This window comes from Anabrus simplex, chromosome 11 (assembly GCF_040414725.1).
Source record: "Anabrus simplex isolate iqAnaSimp1 chromosome 11, ASM4041472v1, whole genome shotgun sequence".
Classification (NCBI taxonomy): Eukaryota; Metazoa; Arthropoda; class Insecta; order Orthoptera; family Tettigoniidae; genus Anabrus; species Anabrus simplex.
Genome location: NC_090275.1, coordinates 56,618,378 through 56,632,912, shown reverse-complemented (window position 1 = coordinate 56,632,912; position 14,535 = coordinate 56,618,378). Strand labels below are relative to the sequence as shown.

Sequence of the window (14,535 nt, the reverse complement as noted above, 5' to 3'; positions counted from 1 at the left end):
AGGCACAAAGGGCGGGAAAAGGAAAGACTCCCTAAACCTCGAAAACCTAAAAGCTTCGGGGTCGGAAAAGAACAAGAGTTGACCAATGGAAACCGGATAGGACAGATGAAAGTGAAGAGCCTGGAAGCAATGCCAGGACTCTGAAGGACCCCATAGTTGCCAACCCATGCTCCAAAGTTAGAGCCCCTGGGGCCCCTTTACGTTGCCTTTTACGACAGGCTGGAGATACCGTGGATATTATGTCGGAATGTAGAAGACTGGATGGACAATTCTCAACACCAGCATGCTAACCATTTAGCCATACAACCGGACTCCAATAAATTAAACTGCTGTATTCATTGTAGTGTTAAATACTGTTAAATAATCATCAATATGAACTATGACAAACAGAAAAACCGGCGAGTGTGTTTTGCAACAAATATTTTATTAAGTTTTGTGCATCACAACACCCCACAGTCTAGGTGTAGCGTACTTTCCTCTTACCCAGAAACCCCGGGTTCAATTCCGGCCAGGTCACGGATCTTTTAACTTACCTGGTTCTTAGGGCTGATTAGAGGTCCACTCAGCCTACGTGATTGCAACTTGAGGATCTATCTGACGGTGAGGTAGTGGCCCAAGTCTAGGAAGCCAAGATAACGGCAGAGACGATTCGTCGTGCTGACCACGCGTAGCCTCGTAATCTGCAGGCCTTCAGGTTGAGCAGTGGTAGCTTGGTAGCTTGCCCGTACAGCCCGTTCGCGTAACTTCATTTTTGGAACGAAATTCCAAAGAAAGGCACGGGCCACGAAGGGGATGAAAATGAAAGACTCTCTAGCCCTCGGAAACCTAATAGCGCCGGGGTCAGAAAAGAACAAGAGTTGACCAACGGAGGTCGGATAGAATATGTGAAACTGAGGAGCCTGGCACTCAGCTAAAGGACCCGTGTCTCTAACCCACTGTCCCAAGTTAAGAACCCTTGGGGACCCTTTTAGTCGCCCTTACGATAGGCAGGAGATACCGTAGATGTCATTCTACCACCCCCACCCAAAGGGGGATTACCTGACTGATTCATGTGTGATCAGCCGTGTCAGAAGTCATCTGCAATTGGCTTGGTTCCTTATCCTTTCTTACATTTTTCTCAGCCATTTATATTTCTAGACACATGACTGCAACGTGCGTATTACCACAAGCTAATGCTGTTCATTTTTCGACTTCAGATTTGTCAAATTGCATACCATAATTCCACCTTCTAAACTCCCAGTTTGTTTCGTAAGCTGACTTCTTTTGCCATGCTCTCAGCATTTCTTCTGGTACCGTAGGCTTGATTCTACGAAAGGGGAACAACCACGTGCTTGGATCTGCACAGGCCAGGTTCAAAGTACTCAGCGAGTGTAAATGAGATTCTAATTTAATCGATAAAATAGAAAGTGGAAGTTCATCAAGCTGTGTAACATTTAAAATTACTAGTTGGAAAAGTTCTCCAACGTACACCTGCAACGGAAGATTATCTTTGACGAAACGCTCTTTCAAGGCTTCGGAATACTTGTCAGCTGTCAGTGGGTAACTACGAACAGTCTCAGTATGCTCTTCCATAGACTGCATTAAGTACCGTACTGAAACTTGTCACTGTCATATAAGGCGTTGTCTTCATGGATCTTTTGAAACTGACACCAAAATCCTAACCACTTTTTGAGATCTCGACAGAATCCTAGGGCACGGATTCCAGACAGTAGAGATGGCAAGTAACTTCTCTTTTTATTAAACTGGCAGCATCTTCCCTTCCAACACATCAACTTCGTTAAGACGTGAGCTGTTGTACCACTACTTTGAAGAATTTCATTTGTTCTGACTTTAATAACCTTAAAATCGTCATAGTATTTCTCAGTATTTTGTCTCTCTGTTATTACAGTACCTACGATCATCTTGACCACCGACTAACTGACTCATTATTTTTACATACAACACGTGCAGTAGCTCAGACGTTACATCTTCTAGCCTAGCAACATTCGACTGTAGTAAGTTACGGTTCTCACAGGTTATTTCTGTTGCAAGAAGAAACTAAATGCCAGTTACGAAGAAAAAACACATTTATCAGGACCGAAACCAGCGTACATCTTATTTTTCACATATTTGATAATAATACAAGATAAAATAACAAAATGTCAAAGAATACCGGTACCTAAACTAAAGACTCATCACTCAAATTAAACCATTTCAGATTAATCTAAAAAAATTCCTGAAAGATACTATAATTCAAAGGATAAATAGGAAACTAATAGGTCTGTTTTCGAACTATTACCATTACAGCTGCCTCTGTGGATCAGTGGTAGAGTGCCTGCCTCGGGATCCCAAGTCGCGGGTTCAAACCTGGCAGAGGTAGCATAATTTTTAAAGGGCGGAAAAAAAACATTCGACGCTCTATGTCGTTTGGTGTCTGCAAGTAAAAGATCTCTGGTGACACATTTTGTGTTCCTCATTAAAACTCAGTCGTAGATGTCCAAGAGAGTTTCTGGCCTTAACTACGCCAATAAAGACATTTATCTATCTATCTATCTATCTATCTATCTGTTTGCTCTGCCATCTAGTAGGCCTAGAGTAAAAGAGAGAGTCGAAATTGACCAGCAGGCAGCCAGATGGCGTCAAATTAATTGCCTGCAAATGGTAGCTGACTGAGACCGTACTATTGTTGTTTCCGAGAAATGGTGTCTTGACTCAAGAGTTATTACATACTGCGTTTAATATTTTATGGAAGACGTACAGACTTTCCTGATATGTTTAAGGCTTTTATTATAGATTCTAGACCTCTTGTGTTTGGTTGTGTGTTGTTTATATTGTTACTGAAGGCATACTTGGATTGTACCTTCCCAGACTGGGAACCGAAACCACCCTGAGGCATCACTGAAAATGAGATGGATGATTTTGCATTAAACTTGCATGATAAATTTTAAAACATTGTATCATTAGATTATAAATGAAGAGTGTCGTTTTAGGTATTTACGTGTATATGTGCCGGGTTCTTCTGGACCTTTGTGGTCATCCGGAATGCCGGACAGAATAGACGTTCTTTTAAATATTTGACGGTTGCCACGTCATTAGTTACCACTATTTAATATTTATAGATCCACTCATCCCCTTGAAGTGTTATTCTACGTAAGTAACGGTACAAAGATATAACATTTTTAACCTTTAAATACTGCATATTTAATTCCCCATACGTAACTACGAAGATAAGTAAAGCAAACACAAGTTCATCTATACATTTGTGAGGTTAACTGCATACGGTACGCTTACAAGATGTTTTTCGGAAATTTTATAATCTAGTTCATGCTATGTATATAATGTTTAAAACTATTGTCAACATTTATTCAGTCATAAAATAAGTACCATATGTAATGTAATAACTGTTCCCAGGATTCTACAATAAAGAATGTAAGTGATGAAATAAGTAACGCTACTAATCATAGGAATAGGAATTAGAAAGACGTTTTTCGAAGACTTTCGTCTGGAGCGTGGCATTGTATGGAAGTGAAACATGGACGATAACTAGCTCAGAAAGAAAGAGGATAGTAGCTTTCGAAATGTGGTGTTACAGAAGAATGCTGAAGGTGAGATGGATATATCGAATCACGAATGAAGAGATACTGAATCGAATTGGTGAGAGGAGATCGGTTTGGCTAAATTTCACCAGAAGAAGAGATAACATGATAGGACATATCTTAGGACACCCGGGACTTGTACAGTTGGTTTTTGAGGGAAGTGTAGGCGGTAAGAACGGTAGGGGTAGACTAAGGTATGAATATGACAAGCAGATATAGGATGTAGCAGTTAAGTAGACATGAAAAGGATAGCACAGATAGGTTGGCATGGGTAGCTGCATCAAACCAGTCTATGGACTGATGATTCAAACAACAAGAACTAATCATAGTTGTCATTATTTTTCAATTCTGCCCACGGATTAAGTATAAAAGAGGCATGCACAACTGTCAAATTAAAAAGAAAATTGAATCTATACCGTAAAGTACGCCTGCTACAGAGAAGTCCAAAGAAGACACTTAACTCGAACATAAGCCCAGAACTACAATCAAAGTAGAAGAATGGCGAAGACTGTTTCAGGAAATCCATAATCAGCTTCCTTCTTTCGATTCTGGTAATTTTAATAAGCAACATTTTTAGTTTCCTTACGGTCTTTTTTTTACGAAGCCAACTCGTAAGTTAACAGGTCCAGAACACCCTGCCACTCGTTACTATCGACTGAGGAAACAACGGAAAAAATAGCCCTCAGCTATAAATCATAAGGGCTCATCTAACCTTCAAAGATCTTCCAACGCTCGAAAGAAAAGAAACCAAGGTAGATACGAGTATGAAGTTGCTCAGTATAATTATTAACAGACGGAGAGCAGACTTAAGTTCGTAAAATTATGGATGCAGATATTCCCCTAAAATTGCCCAATTCCACTGAAGTGAAAGAGGACTCTTTTCAGAATATATTTGGCACCACTAATGAAAATGTCAGAAGACTATGCAGCTAATGACATAAAGGAAAATATTTCTGAAATGTCCGCAAAGTTATAAGAACAATTAAAAGCATACCTTTGGACACATCTGCCAGACAAGATCATGTGTAGTTAACAAAGGTCGAAGAGATCCAAATCTACGCTATTACAGCTGTAATTACTAACACTATGCTATTTACTCACCGTGAACCAGAGAAGTTTTGGATAAGGTCGAACAGTTCCAATTTACAAGAGATTTTTTTTTTCTATTTGCTTTACTTCGCACCGACACAGATAGGTCTTATGGCGACGATGGGACAGGAAAGGCCAAGGAATGGGAAGGAAACGGCCGTGGCCTTCTACTTTGATTGCAGTTCTGGACTTATGTTCGAGTGAAGTGTCTTCTTGAGACTTCTCTGTAGTAGGCGTACTTTGCGATACAGATTCAATTTGCCTGGTGTGAAAATGGGAAGCCACGGAAAACTATCTTCAGGGCTGCCAACAGTGAGGTTCGAACCCACTATCTCTTGAATGCAAGCTGACAGCTACATGGCCCAAACAGCACAGTCACTTGCTCGGAACACAAAGAAGACCGAATATGTCAATCAAGAACGAGCTGGGAATAAGGAGACTTCTTTCTGTAATATGCTACCAGGAGATATTGCAGATCTTCGACCACATCACAAGATCACCAAACTCATGGGTTGGTCAGGTGAAGGAGGTCAGCCGGATGCCATTAAGGAAGATCATACGAGAGGCAGAAAATCGACAACAATGGAAGCAGCAGGTCATGTCCAGAACAAATTGACATGTATGACGTCATGATGCTCAGTCATGAACAGAAACGATTAGAGAGGGAGGTCCATCTTCATTATAGACTGTTATGCCTTTCAGCGTTCTGACGGTAACTAAGCACCTCCACAATCAAGGTCTAATCACCGTCGTCTTTGTCTTCTTGTACTTACCCTCCACTACCCTCTCCTCTTTCAATCACCTCTAATGATTCCGCCACCGAAGGCAGTCCATGCGTACCGCTTCATCCATCGAATGTATTCCTAACTTAGCCGTATCTCCTCATTCCACGTATCCCCCTGTGGGTAGGGGCGGTAGAATAACACCCACGGTATCCCCTGCCTATTGTATGAGGTGATTAAAAGGGGCCCAGGGGCTCTGAACTTTAGAGTTGGAATGGCGACCTCGGGGCCCTTAGCTGAGTCCTGGCACTGCTTCAACTACTTGGGCCAGGCTCCTCACTTTCATCTATCCTATCCGACCTCCCTTGGTCAACTCTTGTTCTTTCCCCGACGGTATTAGGTTTGCGAATCCTAGGGAGTCTTTCATTTTCACGCCCTTTGTCGCGTTTGTCTTCCTTTGGCCAATACCTTCATTTATCGAAGTGTCGGACTCCTTCCATTTTTTCTCTCTGATTAGTGTTACATAGAGGATGGTTGCCCAGTTGTACTTCCTCTTAAAACAATCACCACCACTCATTCTGTGTACCCTCCTGCCATTATTTCCACATGTTTGTACCAGCAATCATTCTCGCGCATTCTCGCTACTTTCAAATCTTACTTTTAAACTGTGGATAAGATATCTCGAGTCCAGCCGGCTTTCACTCGTACAGCAAAGTCAGTTTGAACAGACTTAAATTCAAAGGAATTTGAATCAAGCAGGGACGGTGCGTGGCACTGTTGCACAACTCCCAATAATTTTGCACTTCATTTGTAGTCTTTTCTTCTAATGTTTTAGTTTAATAAACCTAACATGTATTCGAAAACATGTTAAAATCAACCATCTTCGGTCGTTCGCTGTACTAATGCTTCGTAACGGACCAACAAACGGACGAATCAAACTCAGGGGGTTGGCTTTCCTAAGGCAGTGCGGCGCAATGTACCTCAGCAGGGACGAGCCTAAGCCTGCATAGCATCAGGTAGCATGCTCACCAGTATCGGTCTCAGGGAGTTGCACTAGACTATACTAGACTTAACTAAAGTTGGTGTCTGACAGGTAAGGTTGGAGGGAGGAGCACTGCACGTGCCATTTCACGATGTTGCCACATTCCAGCATTCCTTTCTACAAACTCTTACCCCTCGCTTCCGGCTCACTTGTTCCCTCCTTCATTCTGACCGCTGTGATCTGTTGTAGACTAGCTGGCCAGGCGGTGTCGTCCCATTTGCGATCACTCTTATACAAACAATCAGGTTCTTATCAGTGACAGTGACAGGTTTGGCAACTCCCAGCAAGACGAGCTGCCCTGAAGTTTTATCTCCATGGCAACCGCAGTCGCCCCACCCTCGTTTCCATGGCAACCACACAGCCACTCCCTTTATCCCACCTCGGCAGGCAGTAAACGGACCTCCCTCTAAGAAATGTCAGACGCCAACTCTTATTATTAGCAGTATAGCAAGTCCCCTACCGAGGAACAGTTCCGAATGCCCCTATTAGATTGCGCAACTCAGTGGAGATAAATTCATTCCTACTTTCCTCTCACAAAGGTATTTTATTTCCATTTTTTAAATTTACAAATTTAATTTACGTTGTACCGACGCAGATAGGTCTTACGGCGACGATGGAATAAGAAAGGGCTAAGAGCTGGAAGAAAGCGACCGTGGATTTAATTAAGGCACAACCACAGCATTTGCTTGGTGTGAAAATGGAAACCGCGGAAAACCATCTTCAGGGCTTCCGACAGTGGTGTTCGAACCCACTATACCCCGAATGCAAGCTCAGAGCTACGCGACCGTAACCGCACGGCCAACTTGATGGGTAATTTCTTTTCCACGCCATGCCAGACCACCCACAATATTACCAACATCTTGCTTCAATGAAAAACAGGACGGCAAATTTTCAATTCAATTGAGGAAGAAGTACCTGCGCCAGGCTGAGTGGCTCAGACGATTGAGGCGCTGGCCTTCTGACCCCAATGTGGTAGGTTCTATCCTGGCTCACTCCGGTGGCATTTGAAGGTGCTCACATACGTCAGCCTCGTGTCAGTAGATTTACTGGCATGTAAAAGAACTCCGGCACCTCGGCGTCTCCGAAAACCGTAAAAAGTGGTTAGTGGGACGAAAAGGCAATAACATTATTATTAAGAGTAACCGTAGTTACAGTGTATAATTAGCCTCTTATTTCATGGGTTGTAATTGCCAGATATATTTCAGTTTTAGTAGGCATGTAGTTAATTAATTAACGATAACAGAGTTTCTTGTTATTTCTGTAAGCTATAAAAACGTGACACTGAAAATGTTAGTGTAACACCCAGCTTCAGATACCACCAGCCGCCACTGGAATCAAGGTGAAGCAAAACTAACAAAACTATCTTTACTTCACTCAGTTATACTACAACCATGGCAGAATACACATCCTAAAAAGTAAATACATAAACCACTCAAATTAGAATATTTTTAACATGTTAAATAGGTTCCTGTTAGTTATTATATCTTTATTCTTTATTCTTTATTCTTTCTCCAGATCTACATAATATGTATATGATCCATTTATGTGGAGAAAAAATAACAAATCTTACCTAAACCAGCTCACAAAAGGAAAAGGAAAATACTGTCACCTGATAAACAAACAGACACATGAACAAAAACAAATAATAATAATAATAATAATAATAATAATAATAATAATAATAATAATAATAATAATAATATAGTTATTATATCAAAAGCACTTATTTCTTAAATATTTTAGCTGAACACAGAGAACAATACGTGTAAACGAAAGCTGTTCTACGTACGACAAGCTCCAGGAACTTGGCATTGAGCTCCTCCTCCGATGGCATGGGCTGAGTAGGAGTGAGGGCCTGCAGCGACAAGGTGCCGGCATGGTCCACCACACAGTACGTGATCTCCGGCGGCTCGTCATTCTGAAACAAATAAAAAAATATATTTATCTAGTTATCAAGTGTCCATAGCGAGTATTAAAAAAAAGGAACGGCATTTCGTCTTCTGAAAGGCTGTTTTTAACTATCTCATACAAAATTTTGAAAAGCCTTAAGTGAAAAAACCATGCGAAATAAATCAACATACATACATACATACATAGATATAAGAATAAAATAGGAGTATGCCAAATGTCAAGAGAATACCGTAAATAATTGCGAAGATTTGTACTGTTTAAACGTGTCCTCGTCAGTGCATGAAACCCAGTAACAATGAACCGAGTCCGACAATGTTAGGTTTGCACGGCCTAACCCCGGAGGGATTTTCAGTTTCACACCCTTTCTTTCTTCGAAGAGTCGGACCCTTTTCTCTTCAGATTATTTAGAACAGAGTGCTTATTTGGCTGTACTTCCCTTAAAACAATAATCGCCATCAAATGAAGTAGTTAAGGCTGACAATATTTATTTATTTATTTAATTAATTAATTAATTAATTAATTAATTAATTAATTAATTTATTTATTTATTTATTTACAAAGCGAGTGGCTGCATGATTTGGGTCACGTAGCTGTTAGCTTGCATTCGGGAGACAGTGGGTTCGAACCCCACTATCGGCAGCCCTGAAGATGGTTTTACGTGGTTTCCCATTTCCACACCAGATCTTAATTAAGGTTCCGGTCGCTTCCTTCTCGAGCCTAGCTCTTTCCTGTCACATCATCGCCTTAAGGCCTGTCTGTGTCGGTGCGACGTAAAGCAAATTATAATATTCTTTCTTTCTTTCTTTCTTTCTTTCTTTCTTTCTTTCTTTCTTTCTTTCGATTCGGCCAGCTATGCACTACGTCATTTCAGCCGTTTTATTCCTTTACCCAACGTTCCCGCATTCGTTTTCGGTGAGCTTCCTTTCTCTCTTCAGTTCACTTTTTGCCTGTTTTGAGCTTGAGCTTTTTCTGTAAATTAGTGTTTCTTTATAAGATGATCACACCACTTCTTGTAATATTCCATTTCCTCCTCAGTGAACCAAGTTCCTTTTCTCTTCTTATCTTCTGACCCACTCCCTTCTAATGCCCCCCGGTGGGTGAGGGCGGTAGAACAACATACACGGTATACCCTGCTGTCGTAGAGGCAACTAAAAGGGGTCTCAGGGGCTCTCAACTTGGGAGCATGGGTTGGCGAAAGAGGAATTCCCCAAGGCTTCTCAACTTGAGTGTATATGTTGTCGATCACGGGGACCCTAGCTGAGTCTGACATTCCTTCCAACTACTTGTGCCAGGCTCCTCGTTTACATGTTTCCTATCCAACTTTCCCTTTGTCAACTCTTGTTGCCGGGCTCAGACGGTTGAGGCGCTGGTCTGTTGACCCCAATTTGGCAGGTCCGATCCTGGCTCAGTCCGGTGGTATTTGAAGATGCTCAAGTACGTCAGCTCGTATCGGCAGGTTTACTGGCACGTAAAACTCCTGCGGGATTAAATTTCGGCACCTCGGCGTCTCTGAAAACCGTAAACGTATTTAGTGGGACGTAAAGTCAATGACTATTATTATTATTATTTTCGGTTCGTTTTTCGCGTACTAGGTCCCCCTGTGGGTGGGAGTGGTAGAATAACACCCACGGTATCCCCTGCCTGTCGTAAGAGGCGACTAAAGGGGGTCCCAGAGGCTCAACTTGGGAGCGTGGGTTGGCGACCACGGGGCCCTTAGCTAAGTCCTGGCACTGCTTCCACTTACTTGTGCCAGGCTCCTCACTTTCATCTATACTATCAGACCTTCCCTGGTCAAGTCTTACATTTTCACGCCTTTCGTGGCCCTTGTCTTCTTTTGCGATTCTTCAAAGGGTTGACCGTCTTCCATTTTTCACCTCTACTACGGTGTTTAGAGTGGTTGCCCAGTTGTATTTCCTCTTAAATCAGTAACCACCACCACCACCACCACCACCACAAGAGGCAACTAGACGTGTGACACACACACACAGGTGCTCTCAACTTGCGAACACGGAGCCCTAGCCGAGTCTACTTACTTGTGTCAGGTTCCTTGCTTACCGCCTGGTTGATCTAGAACATTCCTAAGCAGCTTAGAAGACCTTCTCAGTCTCTGGATTGAAATCCCATCGAACATTTTTGGGCTACGTTGAAGAGGAATCTCCGTAGGCAACGTATGCGTACGAAGGCGGAACTTAAAAGTGTGATTCTTCAGGAATGGCAGAAAATCAGCCCCGGCAAGTGCAAGAAATTAGTGTATTCTATGCGGCGACGATATCAGGGAATTAAAAAGTCTTGGGGACATTCCACTAGATACTAACATGTTCCAGAAACCCTTTTTTTTTTTTTTTTTTTTTTTTTTTTTTTGTTTATTTCAAGTGTTCAGTTTGCTTGTACGAATAGGAATGATACAAGATTATGGGCGCGCTTTTCTTTATTAGAAGCTGTATGTTTGGATAACATGATTGCAGACAGATACAGTAGATATATGTTTTCTGAAGGCCTTGTTGAATGTATGTTGAGTGAATAAAATCCTTTTCAGTTGATCATTTTCTGGCAGTGCGTTGAAGTACTAAAACAAACAGCCCGTACGAATAGAAGAGGTACATACTGTAAATATTTAGTATATACTCTACTTTTCTGGGCAAATACTCTACTTCATAAGAATAACGTTCTTGATACTGCACTCATCATGTTATTATAATTATGAAGGTGATGTGGTATAAACTCACATTGCTAACAGCCCTAAAGAGTAGATTCTCATTTGAGGTATCAGTACAAGAGAGTACATTGTCAAGACTGATGATGATGGGTTTGTTCTGAGTATGGCTGATAGCTGTGTTAGGCATCAGTATCCAGGGTTGTAGTCAAGTGTAATGCGGAGATACGCCGTGTTCCCTCTGGTAAATTTCACTCATTCCAGTATGCCTTCGGATTTCTTGCATATACCTTCTACAGTACGCGAAACTTTTAGTAATACCTGGGCTCCCTAGTGCTGAATAGGTAGACTCAGTTACCTTCGAGATTCGTATTGGCAACCTTTGAAACACAAAACTATGAATCGATTATGCATCGTCGTGAGACATCTGGCGTACACTTGACGTACTAGTACTATTGTTGTTTACACAGCAAAGCCAAAATATGGAATTCATGCTAGTAACAATATTCGCATCGAGAAATGTTATATATTTATAATGTGTGTGTGACACAGTTGTTGGTTTAGGATAATAAAGGTTTAGAAAATACATATCGATTCAATTCAGATTTCATTTCCATTTAGTTGGCAGTATTACCGGAACCGGGAGAGCTCCCTCCTTACTCCTCCCGCCCGTAAAACCCGGTATTACTAAAAGTTTCGCGTACTGTATTTAGGCTTCTTTTCTTTTTAATTTCGCCATTCTGTCAGTGAGTTTTAATTCTTCAGCTACGCTCGCAATCGTGAACATCGAAGGTTCAGCTTGATGAATAACATTATCAACAACCACTTATTATTTAAGGTCACCAGTGTCCGTTGCTTACATCTCCAGCCTTATGTTCATATATTCAAATGCCTCACCAGTTGACCGATTTAAGCTTGAGAAATATATTAACACGTGACTGCAAAACCACCGTACTGCAACATACACCAATTCTAGAGTTTGTTCCAGTGAAAAGTGTGATCGCAAATGAAAAGAGGCACCTTGGATTGTGTTCTAATAAATGCAATCGCTGCAAGTAGGTCCAATAGATGATGATGATGATGCTTGTTTAAAGGGGCCTAACATCTAGGTCATCGGCCCCACAGGTCCAATAGAAAACTACTGTGTAAGCAAATTAAGATTTTCAAACTAGTGCATTCAAAAATGTATTTCTTCTTTGTCATCATAAAACGTCTTCTATATGCCTGATTTATGCCAAATTGAGGTTAGTTTGTAGTAACTAGCTGTAATTCACTAATTTTAAACGTCAGGATGGTTTTGCATCCGGGATTTGTCATCCCCTTCCCCTGTGGGTGGGAGAGGTAGAATAACATCTACTGTATCCCCTGCCTGTCATAAGAGGCGACCAGAAGGGGCCCCAGGAGCTCTCAACTTTGGAGCGTGGGTTGGCGACCACGAGGCCCTTAGTTGAGTTCTGCATTGCTTCCACTTGTGCTAGGCTCCTCACTGTATCTATTGTACCCTATCCGACCTCCCTTGGTCAACTATTGTCCTTTTCCGACCCCGACTGTATTAGGTTACGAGGTCTAGGGAGTCTTTCATTTTTCACGCCCTTTGTGGCCCTTGTCTCCCTTTGCCCGATTGCTTCAATTTTCGAAGTGTCCAGTCCCTTCCATTTTTCTCTCCGATTAGTGTTATATATAGGATGGTTGCCTGGTTATACTTCCTCTTAAAACAATAAATACCGGGTGAGTTGGCCGTGCGCGTAGAGGCGCGCGGCTGTAGGCTTGCATCCGGGAGATAGTAGGTTCAAATCCCACTATCGGCAGCCCTGAAGATGGTTTTCCGTGGTTTCCCATTTTCACACTAGGCAAATGCTGGGGCTGTACCTTAATTAAGGCCACGGCCGCTTCCTTCCAACTCCTAGGCCTTTCCTATCCCATCGTCGCCATAAGACCTATCTGTGTCGGTGCGACGTAAAGCCCCTAGCAAAAAAAAAAAAAAACAATAAATCACCACCACCTTTGTCATGTCCTGTCTTACAGTATACCCTACGAGAATTTTGGGACTACAGCGCTCTGAGTATCTTCTAATTTAGTGCTCTTAGGAGTCACCACCACCTTTGTCATGTCCTGTCTTATAGTATACCCTACGAGAATTTTGGGACTACAGCGCTCTGAGTATCTTCTAATTTAGTGCTCTTAGGAGTGAGATACACAAAATAAATGGTTGAGTTTATTAATAACGTGGTGCCTTGTGGAAGATCATGTGACTCTAGATTTCAGTGTTGCATAGGGGATTTCTTCAAATAAACTGTGTCAAAAATCTTATTGAGATTATGAACCTCATCGAGGTTAAAGCTGCAGTGCGGGTTATATTTCCTCAAACTGATAAAAAACAGATGATCTGAAACAAGAGTGTCTGGAAAAGAGTGTGAGCTCACGAGTATTAATTTCCATTAAGTACTCCATAGTTGGGCCCACGGGAGTAGGAGTCTGACATTTGAGCGGCGAAAGCAGTAATTACAAAGTACGCTGCGTTGTCATAGTTACCTCCATCTGCGGCATATCACCCTTTCATAAAGGCTGAGTGTTTAATAGAACATGTAGGCCTAATGCAATTCAATAAACGTTGACTCGTTCCTAAGCTCGTGCTAATAATTCCAGCATTTAAGACAACATGTCTTTGCCGATAAATATGAGATTTCATAATCACTAACAATATCATACATTTCTCACAATAACCTCAACAAATGCAAATGTAAAATACAGAATAATTTTGTACAACTAGCCGCTGATTAACTTACAACAAAACATAAATAAACGGGTATAGTGCGCATTCATATCCCTGAAATATCACTATAAAATTTGTCACACATGGAACATAATAATTACTTTTACACATATCAAGTAAAAAATCTGCGGCACTTTACAAGTACATTTGGTGTTACGCTCACAGTGACACACGTATGTCTTTTGTCTTACACTTTCAACAATTCTGTGTGTGATGTCTGTGTTCACTGAAGTTCTTTGCTTTCGTTTCATTGCTTCAGTTGTCAATGACATCATTTCCTGAATTGTATCGCAATATGCAATATTTAATAGGCGACAAAATGGTATGGCCACTGTACATAAGAATGATTCTGTAGACTAGTGATTTATTGGTCCAGGGATCGTGCTATTTTTCTGTTGACCTCCATTTTGCTGTTTGAACTGGCCGCTCTAGTCATATGGACAAAGATAATGAGAATCCACAGACATAGCACTCCCATTCCACGGTGCTAGCCCTGGACCTGAAGAAAGTAACAAAAGACGGCACTAGCAGCGGAGTACGACATAAACCAGACCTGTCTACAAGCCTTAAGTATGTTTTCATATTTCTCAAATAACGACGGAATTTCTTAATTCGCCGCAGATTTTTCACTTGATATGTGCAAAAGCAATTATGTTCCGTTTGTGACAAATTTTATAGTGATATTTCAGGGATACGAATGCGCATCGTACCCTAAATAAACTAAGAAAGAAAATAGTATTCAGAAAACAAACACGTAAATACGTAAAGCA

The 14,535-nt window shown here is 41.5% G+C and overlaps 1 protein-coding gene across 2 annotated transcripts in view; it reads right to left on the bottom strand.

Moving 5' to 3' along the window:
• The window catches only part of DAAM (disheveled-associated activator of morphogenesis-like protein), an 879,757-nt gene that overhangs the window by 55,725 nt on the left and 809,497 nt on the right, over positions 1 to 14,535 (bottom strand). For both annotated transcript variants that reach the window (XM_068229574.1, XM_068229573.1), the window contains one exon: positions 8,218 to 8,346. In XM_068229574.1, coding sequence (XP_068085675.1) covers positions 8,218 to 8,346 — 129 coding nt within the window. The remainder of the gene's footprint in view (positions 1 to 8,217; positions 8,347 to 14,535) is intronic.